This window comes from Dendrobium catenatum, unplaced genomic scaffold (assembly GCF_001605985.2).
Source record: "Dendrobium catenatum unplaced genomic scaffold, ASM160598v2 fragScaff_scaffold_1199, whole genome shotgun sequence".
Classification (NCBI taxonomy): domain Eukaryota; kingdom Viridiplantae; phylum Streptophyta; class Magnoliopsida; order Asparagales; family Orchidaceae; genus Dendrobium; species Dendrobium catenatum.
Genome location: NW_021319661.1, coordinates 24007 through 37723, shown reverse-complemented (window position 1 = coordinate 37723; position 13717 = coordinate 24007). Strand labels below are relative to the sequence as shown.

At 34.0% G+C, this 13717-nt stretch overlaps 1 protein-coding gene across 1 annotated transcript; it reads right to left on the bottom strand.

Annotated features, from left to right (window-relative positions):
- Positions 1-1828: 1828 nt before the first annotated feature.
- On the bottom strand, positions 1829-12061 carry LOC110095401 (50S ribosomal protein L4). Its single transcript, XM_020820934.2, has 5 exons — positions 11885-12061; positions 5169-5279; positions 4814-4933; positions 2256-2429; positions 1829-2165 (listed from the first exon to the last, which is right to left on the bottom strand). Exons 1-5 carry the CDS (start codon positions 12059-12061, stop codon positions 2064-2066), a joined length of 684 nt encoding a protein of 227 aa, XP_020676593.2. The 3' UTR covers positions 1829-2063.
- Between the last annotated feature and the right edge of the window lie 1656 nt (positions 12062-13717).

Sequence of the window (13717 nt, the reverse complement as noted above, 5' to 3'; positions counted from 1 at the left end):
TAGTCACTAAAAAACTTATGAGCTTTGATCTTGATCATTTATAAAGAGTTCCTTAATCTAGTGAAAGCGTTTATAAAGAGTTCCCTTAACCATATTTCCTAATTAGTAGTCACTAAGTATACTCTTGATCATTGCATTTACATGTAGTTTAATTGATAACAATAATATTAAATATCTTGATTATAGATTGTTCAAAAAAATATAATGTTTTTTTTTATTATTATTTCAAATAACTAATATGATCAAATTCTTAACAACCTTTTTTTTTAATTTTTGTTGATCATAAGGTGATAAGGTCCTCAATGAATGACCTTAAGGGGCTGTTTGGTATTGGATTGAATTTAATTTATGGAATTTAATAAATCCTGTAATTAAATCTTAAAGCTGTTTCCTAAAAACTGTTTAGTATGATAAATATTCAATTCTTGTGGGCTCCGAAAATTCAGCCCCGGCCTCCCCCGTTATTTTTTCGGGGGAGTTTTAACGTATTATATTTTGGGATCAATTTTGGGAAGACAAATGGGTTTATAGATGAGACACTACCCAGAGATTTCACCCAAATTTTGTGAGGACTTTATGATCTGAGTTCTAGTCTCATATAAGCGCAAGCCCCTATAGTTAATTACCCCTCCCGATAATGAGAAAGAACTATGGAACTAAACGTGCATGGTTGAATGACTCTATGGACAAAGCAACCCATAGTTGCCGACAAGGTGTTTTCTGTCAGTTTGGGTCAACTACCTCCTTTGACTAAGTAGACTAGAGATCATGACAGCCCATGACGATAGAACCATGGGATCTTGATCGGGCTCGTCTTCATTTCCCCCCATCACATATTTTAAGTTTATTGTGATAAACTTTAAATCTCAAACTCCAAAATTCATATCCCAAATCCAAACACTAAAATTGTTGCTTTATATACTGGATTTGCAACCTACGCGACCTCTTTAACGACTAGCCTTAATCGAAAGTTCTCTCTCGTTATCCAGAGAGGTGATTAACTATAGGGGCTTGCGCCTATAAGAAACCAGAACTCATATCATAAAGTCCTCACAAAATGAGGGCAAAATCTGTGGGTAGTGTCTTATTTATAACTCAATCTACCTTCTGAAAATTTACCTCATAACTTACTAGTTAAAACTTTCATCGATGACCCGAAAGAAAAAAAAAAAAGAGTCTGTGGAGTGGCCGGGGCACAAATTTTCATAGCCCACAAATTTCTATTTTTAATCATGTTATGATTTGACTAGCATCCTCTCATTGCCTTTCACCTCTTTGTGTGTGTACTAAGCAAATCCTTATTGATCCCTATTGTATGTAAAAATCCGAAAGGAAAATCGTGCTGCCTACTAATTTGAAATCTTTTATTTTTTGTCAATCTTGTTATCATAACTGTTTTCTCTTCATCGTTTCATTACTCTTGCTGTTCGACTCCTCCATCTCACTGAACTCAACCAAATCCCTTTTTTTAACCCAAGGATGACCAGCCATGCAAATGGTTTCTTCATACCAGCTCAGTATCATTTTGCTTTGCAGTCTTGCACGCATCTGAATAGTTCATTTAATTAAGTTGTTGAATAGGAGTAAAAGACTAATATTAAAAAGCCAAAGAAAAAATTATTCTAATTTTCGAGCAATCAGTGATATCATGATACAATTCACAGCCATAATAAGTACATATCATGAGTTTGTACACAAATAATATACAGTGTGCAGTAATTATAAAATTTGATTCAATTTCAAACTCCACTTCATCTAATCTTTCATACTATAAATGATCCATTAACATATATGCCTCAACACTTGAATCAATAGGAATCAATAAGAATCAGTCTAAAAGCAGAAATATTTAACATTAATCCATTGAAATTGGCATGTTATTTGCATTAATTTCTAACATAAATTCATTAAATAAGTGCCTTAACACTTCACTAAAATGATTTATTCATCAAGCACAAACAAATATTTCATTAGTGCGAGTGAGTGCATCAATTTCTAACATTAAATACCTCTTAACCAATTCTCGATTCCAGTTTTCTAACCATACGGCTTCAACATCTCTGTCATCGATTGATGGGTGTGTGCATACGCGTAACAATCTTGTCAACTGCATCTCTTGTCATCACAAGTGTGTCATGCTGAAGGATGCTGTAGACATTTAAACCCTGACACTAGTAATATCAGGATCTGATATAAAATCTAAATATAAGTAGCAGAATCATTAGAATGGTACCGTCAATATAAAATTTACTTACAATTGAGGGAAGAACATTCACATAATGCAGATTCCTTGTTGCCAGCTTCAACTGGTTGTCAATAATGCCACCATCAACCAACAAAACCTTTTTTGTATTCTCCATCAGGGAAACATAATTTACAATGTTCTTTGTTTTATGGCTCGGGACTGCTAAATCCTCGAAAACTAAAAGCTGAGCAGACAGAAAGCAAACCATTCAACATGTTTTCACTGGAACAATGCTTCACAACATTATATGTACAAACAAAAAGGAAATTAATAGACTGCGCTTGTGTTGAAGTGAAAAATTCTGCATTTTTGCAAGCCATGGTTAAACAAATTTGGATGGACTAACTATGTTAGTAAAGAACATTTGGTGTAGCTCCAAAGAAACTCAACTCTCATCCCCTTGTCAACACAACAGTTAGCACTTAGTAATGCAAATTTTCAAAGAAAGTATTTAGGTGAGAGGCGGAGCAGGAAAAAGAGGAATAAGGCACAGTGATTCAGGGAGACGATTTATTTCTTTGTATCCTATAATCAGGAATTCACACTTGAAGCCCTTGACCCTAGTGGTTTCTCTCCTACTCACTACTATTAGTGGCAAATAGGCAATAGAGGGCCAAAAGTTCTTTAATTACAAGAAGAATAAATAAAAGAAAGATATCAGATTGGAGGAATTTGTCTCTTGATTAGTAAAAGGTTAGCAATACAAAATGGCCATGCATTGGCGACTGGAAAACTGGCAAGACAAAGAGGCCATATGCCAAATGTTGATCCACCTGAAAATGGTGCCAGTAGAGTTTCTATTTTGTGCTTTTGTCATGTTTATATGCCATAATATAAGTCCTCCAATAGTGGGTAACCTTATTTCTTGTGGATGGTGGCTCTAACTGCTTAAACAGGAAGAGTAATAAGTTCAAAACAACACATTTACCCATATTCAATCAAAGAGAGTCTAAATCTTCATAAATCTCATTTCAGAATTTTTTTTTTAAGAAAAACATGCATGTGCGTTATGATTTTGTTAAAATAACACTTCAACTAAATTTATGTTCCAAGGAAAAAAAAGGGGTGGAAATTAATAAATCCCTCTCATGCTACAGTGACAAATTCTTTATTTTTACAACCCAACGTTAAATAATTTTGGATGGACTAACTATAGTAAAGGGCATTTGTTAAAGCTCCAAACATAGTCAACCCTCATCTCCTTGTCGACTCAAGAGTTGCGCAATTATGCAAATTTTAAAAAAAGGTATCAAGGTGGAGCAGTGAGAAGAGGAATAATGGCACAGTGACATGGGGAGATGACTAATTTCTTTGCATCCTCCAATTATGAATTTACACTTGGAGCCTTTGAGCCCTATTCCTTCTCTCCTACTCCCCACAATTAGTAGCTAGTATGAAATAGGAGGCCAAAAAATCCTTTAATGCATCATTATAAGAAGAATAAATGAAATAAAGATTGAAAATCCAAATGGTTGAATTTTTCTCGCTTAACTAGCAAAAAGTTAGCAATACAAAGCGGCCACACATTAGTGACTAGAAAACTTGCAAGGCGAAGCAGCCGTATTGAAATGTTGAGAGGTCACCAGGTATCCACCTGGTCGTGGTCTACTAAAGCTGCCAGAAGGCTGGCTATTTAAGGATTATTGATCATAAAAAGGGTGTTAGATAGATTTCTCACCATCTATTTGAATCGAATAGCATGTCCATAGGTCGAAGTTGGCCCTAGAGCAACCTAATGTTCCCAAGTGCTGAGAAGGAAGAAAATGGGGGCAGAAGTACGGCTCACATCCCAACACAAACACACAACTCACCACCATCAACTATGACCTTGGCACACATGGATGACAGGTTTAAAAGAAAAAAAAGAAGCGCAGAGCTTAACAAACCCTTAATGTATTGATGTCTTCCCATCTTTTATCATGCATTGTGATCCTAGCAAATCAGATAATAAATTGGCATTTCATTGCTGAAAAAGCTGCTTTGAAAATTCCCAGTTATTTCCCACAGTACCAAAACTATTAAACAGCCTTGGGTTCTCTTTGCAATATTCTAAACTATTCAACATCCTCCAATCTACTTTCAATGCTCTCAAGTTGGTAAACACACTTTTTTTTTTTAAATTGAAATCTGAGATAACCATTGGGAGTGGGTGGGTGATTGTGGAAAGTGGAAACTTTAAATCTGCTGCCGTAGCAATTATCAAAATCAGGGCAAGAGTCAAATTGTTCCTATTTCACCAGTTAGCCGCATTGAGTGGTCCCAACAGCAAAGTGCATTACAACATTATAAACAATGTTGTAAACCACCAAGTAGAACAAGACATAAAAAAGAGAGCATATCCAACATATGAAATTCCAGCAAATCTAGGAATGGGTGTGCTGAGATACAATAAAACTCATTTCTCATCAAGTAATATTGAAATGTCAAAAAAAGAAGCAAAGCATCTACACAGAGACAAAGGAAACCGTTTTCAAAGAAGCAAAAAAGGGACGCTGACACATTTTGACTGAAGTTATTACTTAGCAGTTATGTGTAGCAATGCGACGACTAAGTGAAAATGCAAATTACCTTCCCCTCTGCAGCTCTTGCTGTCAAAGCAACTTTCAACCCCAACCGTCGAACTTTTTTCTGTAGCTTGATTGCATGACTTCTAGGCTTAGGTCCGTGCATGGTAGCTCCACCCCTGAACTGTTAGGATAACATACAATGAGCCTGTAGCTATTCCAGAACATCTGTTAATATTTTTGGATACTATGTAGAGTATCTAACAGTTTCTTTGAAATTTTGAGGAAGGTCAAACGTGGACCTCCCTTTCAAAGGTTGGTGAAATATACACCTGACCTACGTGCATGTGGTTCATATCATATCTAAGACAAAGGTTAGAAAGGAAATGGACAGCAAAGACAAAAGTTGCAAATGTAACCTGTGGCCCACGCAATGTACCATGCCTTGCTCGCCCAGTTCCCTTTTGCTTGTATGGCTTCTTTCCAGTACCACTAACCTCAGATATTGTTTTTGTTGAGTGAGTCCCCTGTCAATTAAAAACATGGTAAATCATGCCCCCAGTTATTATCATGCAAAGCTAAAAACTAGTAGAGATTGCACAGCAAATATACTAGAAGCAAACTAGATGATTTACTACTTGTGTATATTGTCCAACACAATAATAAGTTCAAACATAAAATTGCCCTCGCCATAATCTCTGCATCAGTGCAGGATAGTTACATGGGCGCGCACTTCCTAAAGATCACTCCTATAACTAGTATATATGCAATTCAACAGTATTTTATAGTGCCCTTGTGTGTGCTTTTTACTGATGACATCCTTCCTGTTGATAAGACTAGAGAGGGAGTTGAAGGTAAACTTGAATTACGGAGGCCTACCTTGAGTCTAAAGGATTTCGTTTGAGTAGATCTAAAATTGAATATATGGAGTGTAATTTTAGTAGTAATAGATCTAGTGGGGTGATTGTGACTTTGGACTATCAAGTCATTATTAAGAGTACATGTTTTAGATATTTTGGATCTATTATTCAGAGTGATGGCGAAATAGATGGAGATATTGTTAACATAATTTAAGTTGGATGGTTGAAGTGGAGGAATGGATCAGGCATGTTGTGTGATAGAAAAGTCCCCCAAAAACTTAAGGGAAAATTCTATAAGATGGCGGTGAGACCTACAATGCTTTACGGTGCAAAATGTTGGCCATTAAAAGAGAAGCATAATATTAAGTTAAGTGTTGCAGAGATGAAGATGCTCGGGTGGATGAGTAGCTTTACTCTTAGAGACAGGATACGAAATGAGCATATACATGAAAAGGTTGGAGTAACTCCAATGGAAGATAAGATTAGTGAGAGTCATCTTAGATAATTTGGTCACATAAAATAGCGGCCTTCCAATGACCCGATTAGGAAAGGATATGTATTAGATTTAGCTTATGTTAAGAAAGGTAGAGGTGGACCTAAAAAGACTTGGTTAGAGAATATTAGAAATGACATTTCTTTATTAGATTTAAATAAGTATTTGACTCTTAACAGGACACAATGGGGAAAAAGGATTCATGTAGCTGACCCTATGTAGTGGGATAAATGCTTGGTGTTGGTGTTGGTGTACTGCAAAATCTTATTATGGTCTACACAGCAAATATATGGATCCATAACATAAAAAATCGCTAATTCTATTTTTGAAGGCATAACCTTTTTTTTAAGAAGTGTAAGTTGAACAAGTTACAAGCAATCAACATGTTCACAAATTCCCCATCAAAAAGAGGTGATATGTCAAATATTTCTAAGCCATAGTGGAGACTCATGTTATAACAAAATGTAAAACAAATTAAATTTAAGAGAGGATATGGGTGGGAAAGGAGGATGGGAAGGAAAGGAGGATGGGAAGGGTCAATTTTTCAAGAAAAGCAGATCCAACATTTCTTTTTTACCATCCTAGTTTGTGCCAACTATTAGAAATCCCATTGGGTTCAGAAAGTATTTCACAACTTAACCATATTTTTTAAGTTGGTTTCTCTAGATATCATACACATCCAAGAGTTTCGATAAATAAATAAATAAATAAAGATTGAAGGGTCGTAGAAACAATCAATTTTGGTAGAAAATCTTGAGCACACAAATCAAGGGTTCTAAGCATTAGAACAATCATCTTATAGCTCTTATATTGCAACTCATGTGCCTCTGCTTTCTATTCTTCACCTGCCCCACTTGAAAACTTTTCTCTCTTTATTATAAATGACTTTGAATTATTTCCATTGTAAATCTTTTTGGAGAAGTTTATAAATACTATCACATTTTTTATAGAATTAAGAAATAAAATTCAAAGTAATTTTTCTACTTATGTACTTTTCTACATGGTATAAGAGCAAGGTCAATGTTTCCATATTCCAATATTTTCTCTTTCATTTTCTACTTCTTGTTGAGATTCTTCATTCTCTTCATTATGATTGATTTTTTTAACTTCCCTTCAAAGGAGTCGACCATCTTAAATGGTAAAAACCATACTAAAGAAGAACTATAGGGCTATAAGCCCATATCACCTGAAGAGATGAAATTATCATAAATGGTTTATGGAAGGAAAGGGAAAGATCCATCTTATGGATCATCCTCTGGAGCAGAAAGACCCAAAATTTATACTTTGGGATGAAGCATATTTCATGATCATGATATGATTGCGGAATATAGTAATTCTTTAAATCAGTGGGACATGCATGTTTCTCCATCAGCAAAAAAAATTTTAAGATTTCATCAAACAAATATATTCATAAGTGAATGATATTGTCCTCATTTACAAGATTAAAACTAAAATTTCAACAACCAAACAAGACAACATTCATGTTGTTGAGCACTTAATGCGATGAAGATTTATTGCTTTGAACTGGATTATTACAAATATCTCAAGATGACATGCTACGATGATACAATAATTCTTAAGTAATTTATAGAAAGAGAAAGGATGTTTGAGTTTCTTAAATGAATCATTAATGACGTCGACCAAGTTCGCATCCAATTCTTAAGAAGTGAAAACTACAATCACTAAACAAGATTTTTTTTCTCTCATATAAGCCGAAGAAGGAAGTGCAGCTGATGGAGAAACATACATGTCCCACTGATTTAAAGAATTATTGTATTCCGCAATCATATAATGATCATGAAATATATTCATAAGTGAATGATATTGTCCTCATTTACAAGATTAAAACTAAAATTTCAATAACCAAACAAGACAACATTCTTGTTGTTGAGCACTGTAATGCGATGAAGATTTATTGTTTTGAACTGCATTATTATCAATATCTCAAGATGACATGCTACGATGATTCAATAATTCTTAAGGAATTTATAGAAAGAGAAAGGATGTTTGAGTTTCTTACATGAATCATTAATGACGTCGATCAAGTCCACATCCAATTCTTAAGAAGTGAAAACTACAATCACTAAATAAGATTTTTTTTCTCTCATATAAGCCGAAGATGGAAGAAGGATGGTAATACTTGACGCTCAGATCTACAAAATATCTATTATCACAACCACTAAACCTCAAGTTAAGAGATTTATTGCTACAAACTCTTTATTTGAAGGGCAAAGTGTTCTTCCAAAAGCAATTTATGGTGTAACTACCATAAGAAGAAATGACTCATCAAAAACAAATGTTTGAAATCTACGGAAATATCCCCAGGCTATAGTGAAAATAAAGAATATCACCAAAAAGGGTGGGTTTGTCTAATGGAATTGGAAGGGCTTAATCTAGAAGAAATAGACAAGCTCAAAAACGGGCTTAATCTAGAAGAAATAGACAAGCTCAAAAACTTCTCAAGTCTCTAGAAAAATCAACCAAATCATGCTATTTACCTCAAAACAATATGACTTTTAACTCTAGTATTTTTAGTTCCATGAATAACTCCCCTTACATCTGGATCCCAGAATCATGAGCCACTAACCATATCCATATGACCAACTTTGCTAAAAAAAATTTAAACCTACAAACTCTGTCCTAGTAATAAAAAAATAATAGTGACCAAGGGTTCTCTAAGAACTATTGTAGGTAAAGATATTATTTCGATTTCATCCACATTTATTCTCAATAACTATATATTCCTTATTACAGTAAATCATCTATTAATCCATAAAATCACTAAATACCATAACTGTAAGATAACATTTTTTGCTTATTATTATGTATTTCAAGACCTCAGTACAGGGAACACGATTGGGCAAGTTATAGAGAAGGATGGTTATATCATTTTGAAGATGGAAATCACTTGTCGCATTCCTTCATTTCCAACCTCAATATAAAAGCAATTTGGGAACATTATAATAGGCTAAGATATCCACCATTCAAAACTTAGAATGTATGTTTTTATTCTCTTTTTTAAAAACATCTATACTAAAAAATTATTTTAGAAAGCGGCCAAAAAACTATCCCAAAAGGAAGCTCAGTCCCACAAAATGTTAGAAGAGTAGATATATTAAATACAACCTGTATTAAAAAAAAAAGTAGAGACATACCTAAAAAACTTTTGGTTAGTCAATTTTAAAAATATTCTTTTATTTATTAGATTTAAATGAAAATTCAACTCATAATAAAATATAATGGAGAATGAAAATTCATATAACAGATCCCACGTAGTAGAATAAAGACTTGATACATTTGTTGCAATATTAAGTTTGTTGAACTATGTATCCTCAAAACTATCCACTTTTTCATCCAAATAGAATCTAAAATTCATTCCCTGTTTTTTTCTACACAAAAAACAAATAGAAAATAGAAATCATACTAAGCCAAAGATTTTCAACCGAACTTCTTTAACAGAGATGAAGCAATTTTTTAAACAAATTGGATCTCACTATTTGATGTCAGATAGAAAAATAGGTGCTTGGAGGGTTATCAAAAATAGAACAAAGTTTTACAAAATTTATACAAATAAACAACACAAAATTGCTCAATCACTTTCCCACATTTGATCTAAACAGTTGTACAGTTTCATCACCAAAAGCTACAGAGTCTCACTATATTGTTCTATATGGAGAATTCAGTTGATCGGCCAAGCGGAAGTATGAGATCTCTCATACTTTCATACTCCTCATAGCTAATTTGAGCAGGATTAAGCATCTAACACAACCATGCATCAGCAAATGTTAGTTAACTGCATCACCATAAGCAAACTTTCTAAGAAAAATTGAAGAACAAAAAATGGCATAGAGAGTCAAACAATTGTCAATGTATCCTTATACCATTTGTATTAGGGATGGGCTTGAAAAATATTTAATTTTCTTTGAGCTTAATGTTATATAGGAAGAATTCATAGAGCACTAATCTCAAAATAGATCTGATGGCTTTTAACACATCCTAATAGAATTTTATTTCAATGGTTTTCGATTGAAATAGTGTGATTGTTAGTCCAATAAAGTAATTAAGATTAAAATATTAAATGATACTCTATGATTAAGGCTTTATTTGGGACGGCTTTCTTACTGCTTCCTTCTAAGAAAGCCGTCCCAAACGAAGCCTTACTGTTTTTTGCTACTATTTTTTTGTTGCTTTCAAGTATTTTTTGTACTAGATAGCTGTTTTAGAAAGTAGTAAGAAAACTGTTACAAACGGAACCTAAGTTGCATGCAAGAACTTGTTGTAAAGCATATCCCCATCTTTCTGTCTAATATTTTCGAACACTCCACGGGAATTGGGAAAGTAATTGTAATAGAGAATTATTAAAGATGATTAAGATATCCTTCAAATAGAGTAATTAGATATAATTTCTCAGGTAGATCAGATATGCTCAAGTCTTCGGCTAAAACGTTGTTGGAGGTCCAAATCTCAAATTCTGAGAATTGAAGGATGATAATAGATTGATTTTTAATCATAAAATACATGCAAACATTCGGAGTATAATTCAACTTTTACTAGTTCTACAGAAATAACTAATACAACTATGCGAAGTAACGGTTTGCTAATTTGTCACCCTTGTGTGATTTAAGTTTCAACCCGATTAAATATGCTTAATTCTTACAGAGTAGGATTAAAAAAAAACTTTAAAAAAACTTAATTGATAAAAATGAATATAGAATGTATGCTTGAAGAAAAGATGATAATTATTGGTTGCGGTTGAATGTCTTTGTAAATGCCATTGGATGAACACGTGTCAAACATCTAAATTAGTCACGGATTATATGTTTGAAATGCCTGCCCCGAAGACCTAAAAATTTAACAATCATTAGCATCAAGATCCATGTAGACCTATTTGGTCATCAGCCTCATACTGAATCAAGCACTAGTTGAGCAGAATCCACCTAACCATTAGATTGGTCTTGTGATAGAAAACACTTGTAGATCTCAAGTATTTCCTATCTTTGAAAACCAGCGAGCTTTCTCTACCAAAAACCACAAGAGGATGATCGATCTCTCCCAAATCTCTAGATGTCGCTAGAGCCCAAAGAAAACCTAAATCTAAGAGATCTCAAATTTCAGCCAAATTCAAGATGCCCTAATCCTAGGAAAACAAAGTATTTAATACATACAAATCAAAAGGAAATCCCTTAACAGACCCTACATTCAAATTCCCTCCTAAACTTTCTCAAAAATCCTTCCTAAATCAGCTCCCGTGGATTTGCGGCTCGCGCGGCATCCGCAGCAGGCGAAGAAGATCCATTGTTTCGCCCGTAAGCCGGTCCCACCTGGACCGGTCCAGTGGATCGGTCTAACATCTTGTAGGGTTTGTTCAATGATGGCCAAGACAAATCACCACGGATTGAATCATTTGAAAACATCTAGCTCAGCAAATCATAGTCTACACTAGTAACTACCAGTCAATTTCACATCATTGATCCTACATCTAATGTCTATTCAATTAAATAGGTTCCATAAGGAAGGCTCTAATTAAATCTTGGATAGAGAGCAAATCTACAACCCACATTAATTACCCTTATTTTGAATTCTTTATGTATTGAAGATAACATATGAAGTAAAATCATCCTTGTTTTTCTTGATCTGCATCACCAGTGTGTATGTTTCTCTTTTGACACAATAGGCAGCTACGTCGAGTCTCTAACCTACCTACTAAGGAGATTAAAACAAAAAGAAAGCATTCCAATGTTTAATTTGTTGCTCCAATTTCTTCATCAACACCAAAGTTTACTTCACCGCCAACACTTGTAGTAGCAGCTTCAATTGCATCAACAATTGCTTTGTCCGCTACTCGGAGTGTTGAGTCCATGAAGGTTTCAAAAGCTTCTCCATCGATTCTAATAATAGTGACTACTTTTAAAGCCATCAAGGTTTCTTTCCTTCTTGAAGTTAGTAGCGTTACCTCCATGGCTAGTATGCACCCATAAGGAACCATGCAATAAAGTGATCTGGAGGTGTCATTAACCTAGTGAAGGGAATTGCTCTCTTCTAATTTCATTTTTACTAGCACTTTATTGGATACAAGGTCTATTCATGCAAAGTTTTAAATATCTTCAGCAGGTCACTTTTAGAAGCAAGTTATGTTTTGGGGGTTTCTGCATTTTTATTAAATATTTGATCTTAAAAGTAGTAGTTAAACTTTAAGTTTGCTGGATTTGGAGTTTTCCATGCAAAGTTATAATTTTTAGAAGTTTCGGACCCTGGTTATCGAACTACGCTTGATTGGAGAGTTGACTTTTTAATTTAGGTTGATTTCTAGAAAGCTAATCTTTTTAATAAATACTAGATTTTAATTGGAGTTGAATGTCTTTTAGCTTACCCAATTTGAATTTTTTTGGAATTAGTTATGTTTTTTCAAAGTTCGGATATTTAATGAATTATTGAAATTGTCTAATTAAGGACATTTTAGGAGTTTTGATCCAAATCAGCTCTAAACTTCTTGGAATCACCTCCAAAGGTCATGAATGACCTAAAGAGATGTTTCCAAGTGCTTGGAAAAAATTTGAAATTTTTAATAATTTTTAATTATTTAATTTAATTAAATAAGTAATTTTTAATCAAAATTAAATTAATGTCCAGATTGAAGTCCAATTAATAGGATTTTAATTTTCTGAGATTAAGGATTGAATTCTAAAGAGTTTGATATATTATAAATAATTTTTTAATTTTATTTGAATTTATTAGAATTTTCTTAAGTTATCAAAGCTTAATTACAAGGTGAATTAGAGTTTGTTAATTAAGTGTTTTAAAAAGTCCAAAAATTTCAAATACCTTAAACTAATTTTATTTTTAAATTAAAGAGAATAAATTTCTAAAAAATTTGATATATTATATGTATTTTTTGGGTTTAAAATAATTTTAAATTAACATTTACAGAAATATGTATTTAAAAAACTTTAAAATTAATTTAAATAAAAACGGAGGCGCGAATGACACATGGCGAGCTTTGATTCGCTGCCCCAAACCGCGGACACGTTTTCCAATCATTGGCAATGATTGTACGAAAGCGCAATCATTGCTAATGAATGGCTGACGGCGTAGCAGCTGACTTATCCGAGTCAGCAGCACACTGCGCCGTTGGATCCTCCGCAATTCGAATCAACGGACCAGATTGCGTCGGACGAAGGAATTAACCGCATGATCGAGATCCGCGATCGGAACGAACCGCGGAACTGTGAGATCTCGTACGTAACATAAACGTTATGTAAATCGAACCCTAAAACAATAATTCATTTCGTTCTCTCGATCCACAATGGAACCTAATGAAATTTTAAACTTAGGAAGCATGCGTGAAGAGTATTCATAAGGGATAAGAATCGCGTTCTGAAACGCACCATATGAAAAGTTATTTGGATCTAAGTGTCCTAGACTAAGGTTTGCGATTTTACCTAATCCAATGGATGGGTTCAAGAAATCTTGAGCTTGTTTCACTTGTAGACTGTCCACGCTCCTATTTGTAGAAGAACCAGCATTTCGAAATGCAGTGGATCGTCGGGAATCTTCTTTGGAAGGGTTTAAGCATCGGTTCGCCGGAGATCTCGCCGCCTGCGGATATTTGCCGGTG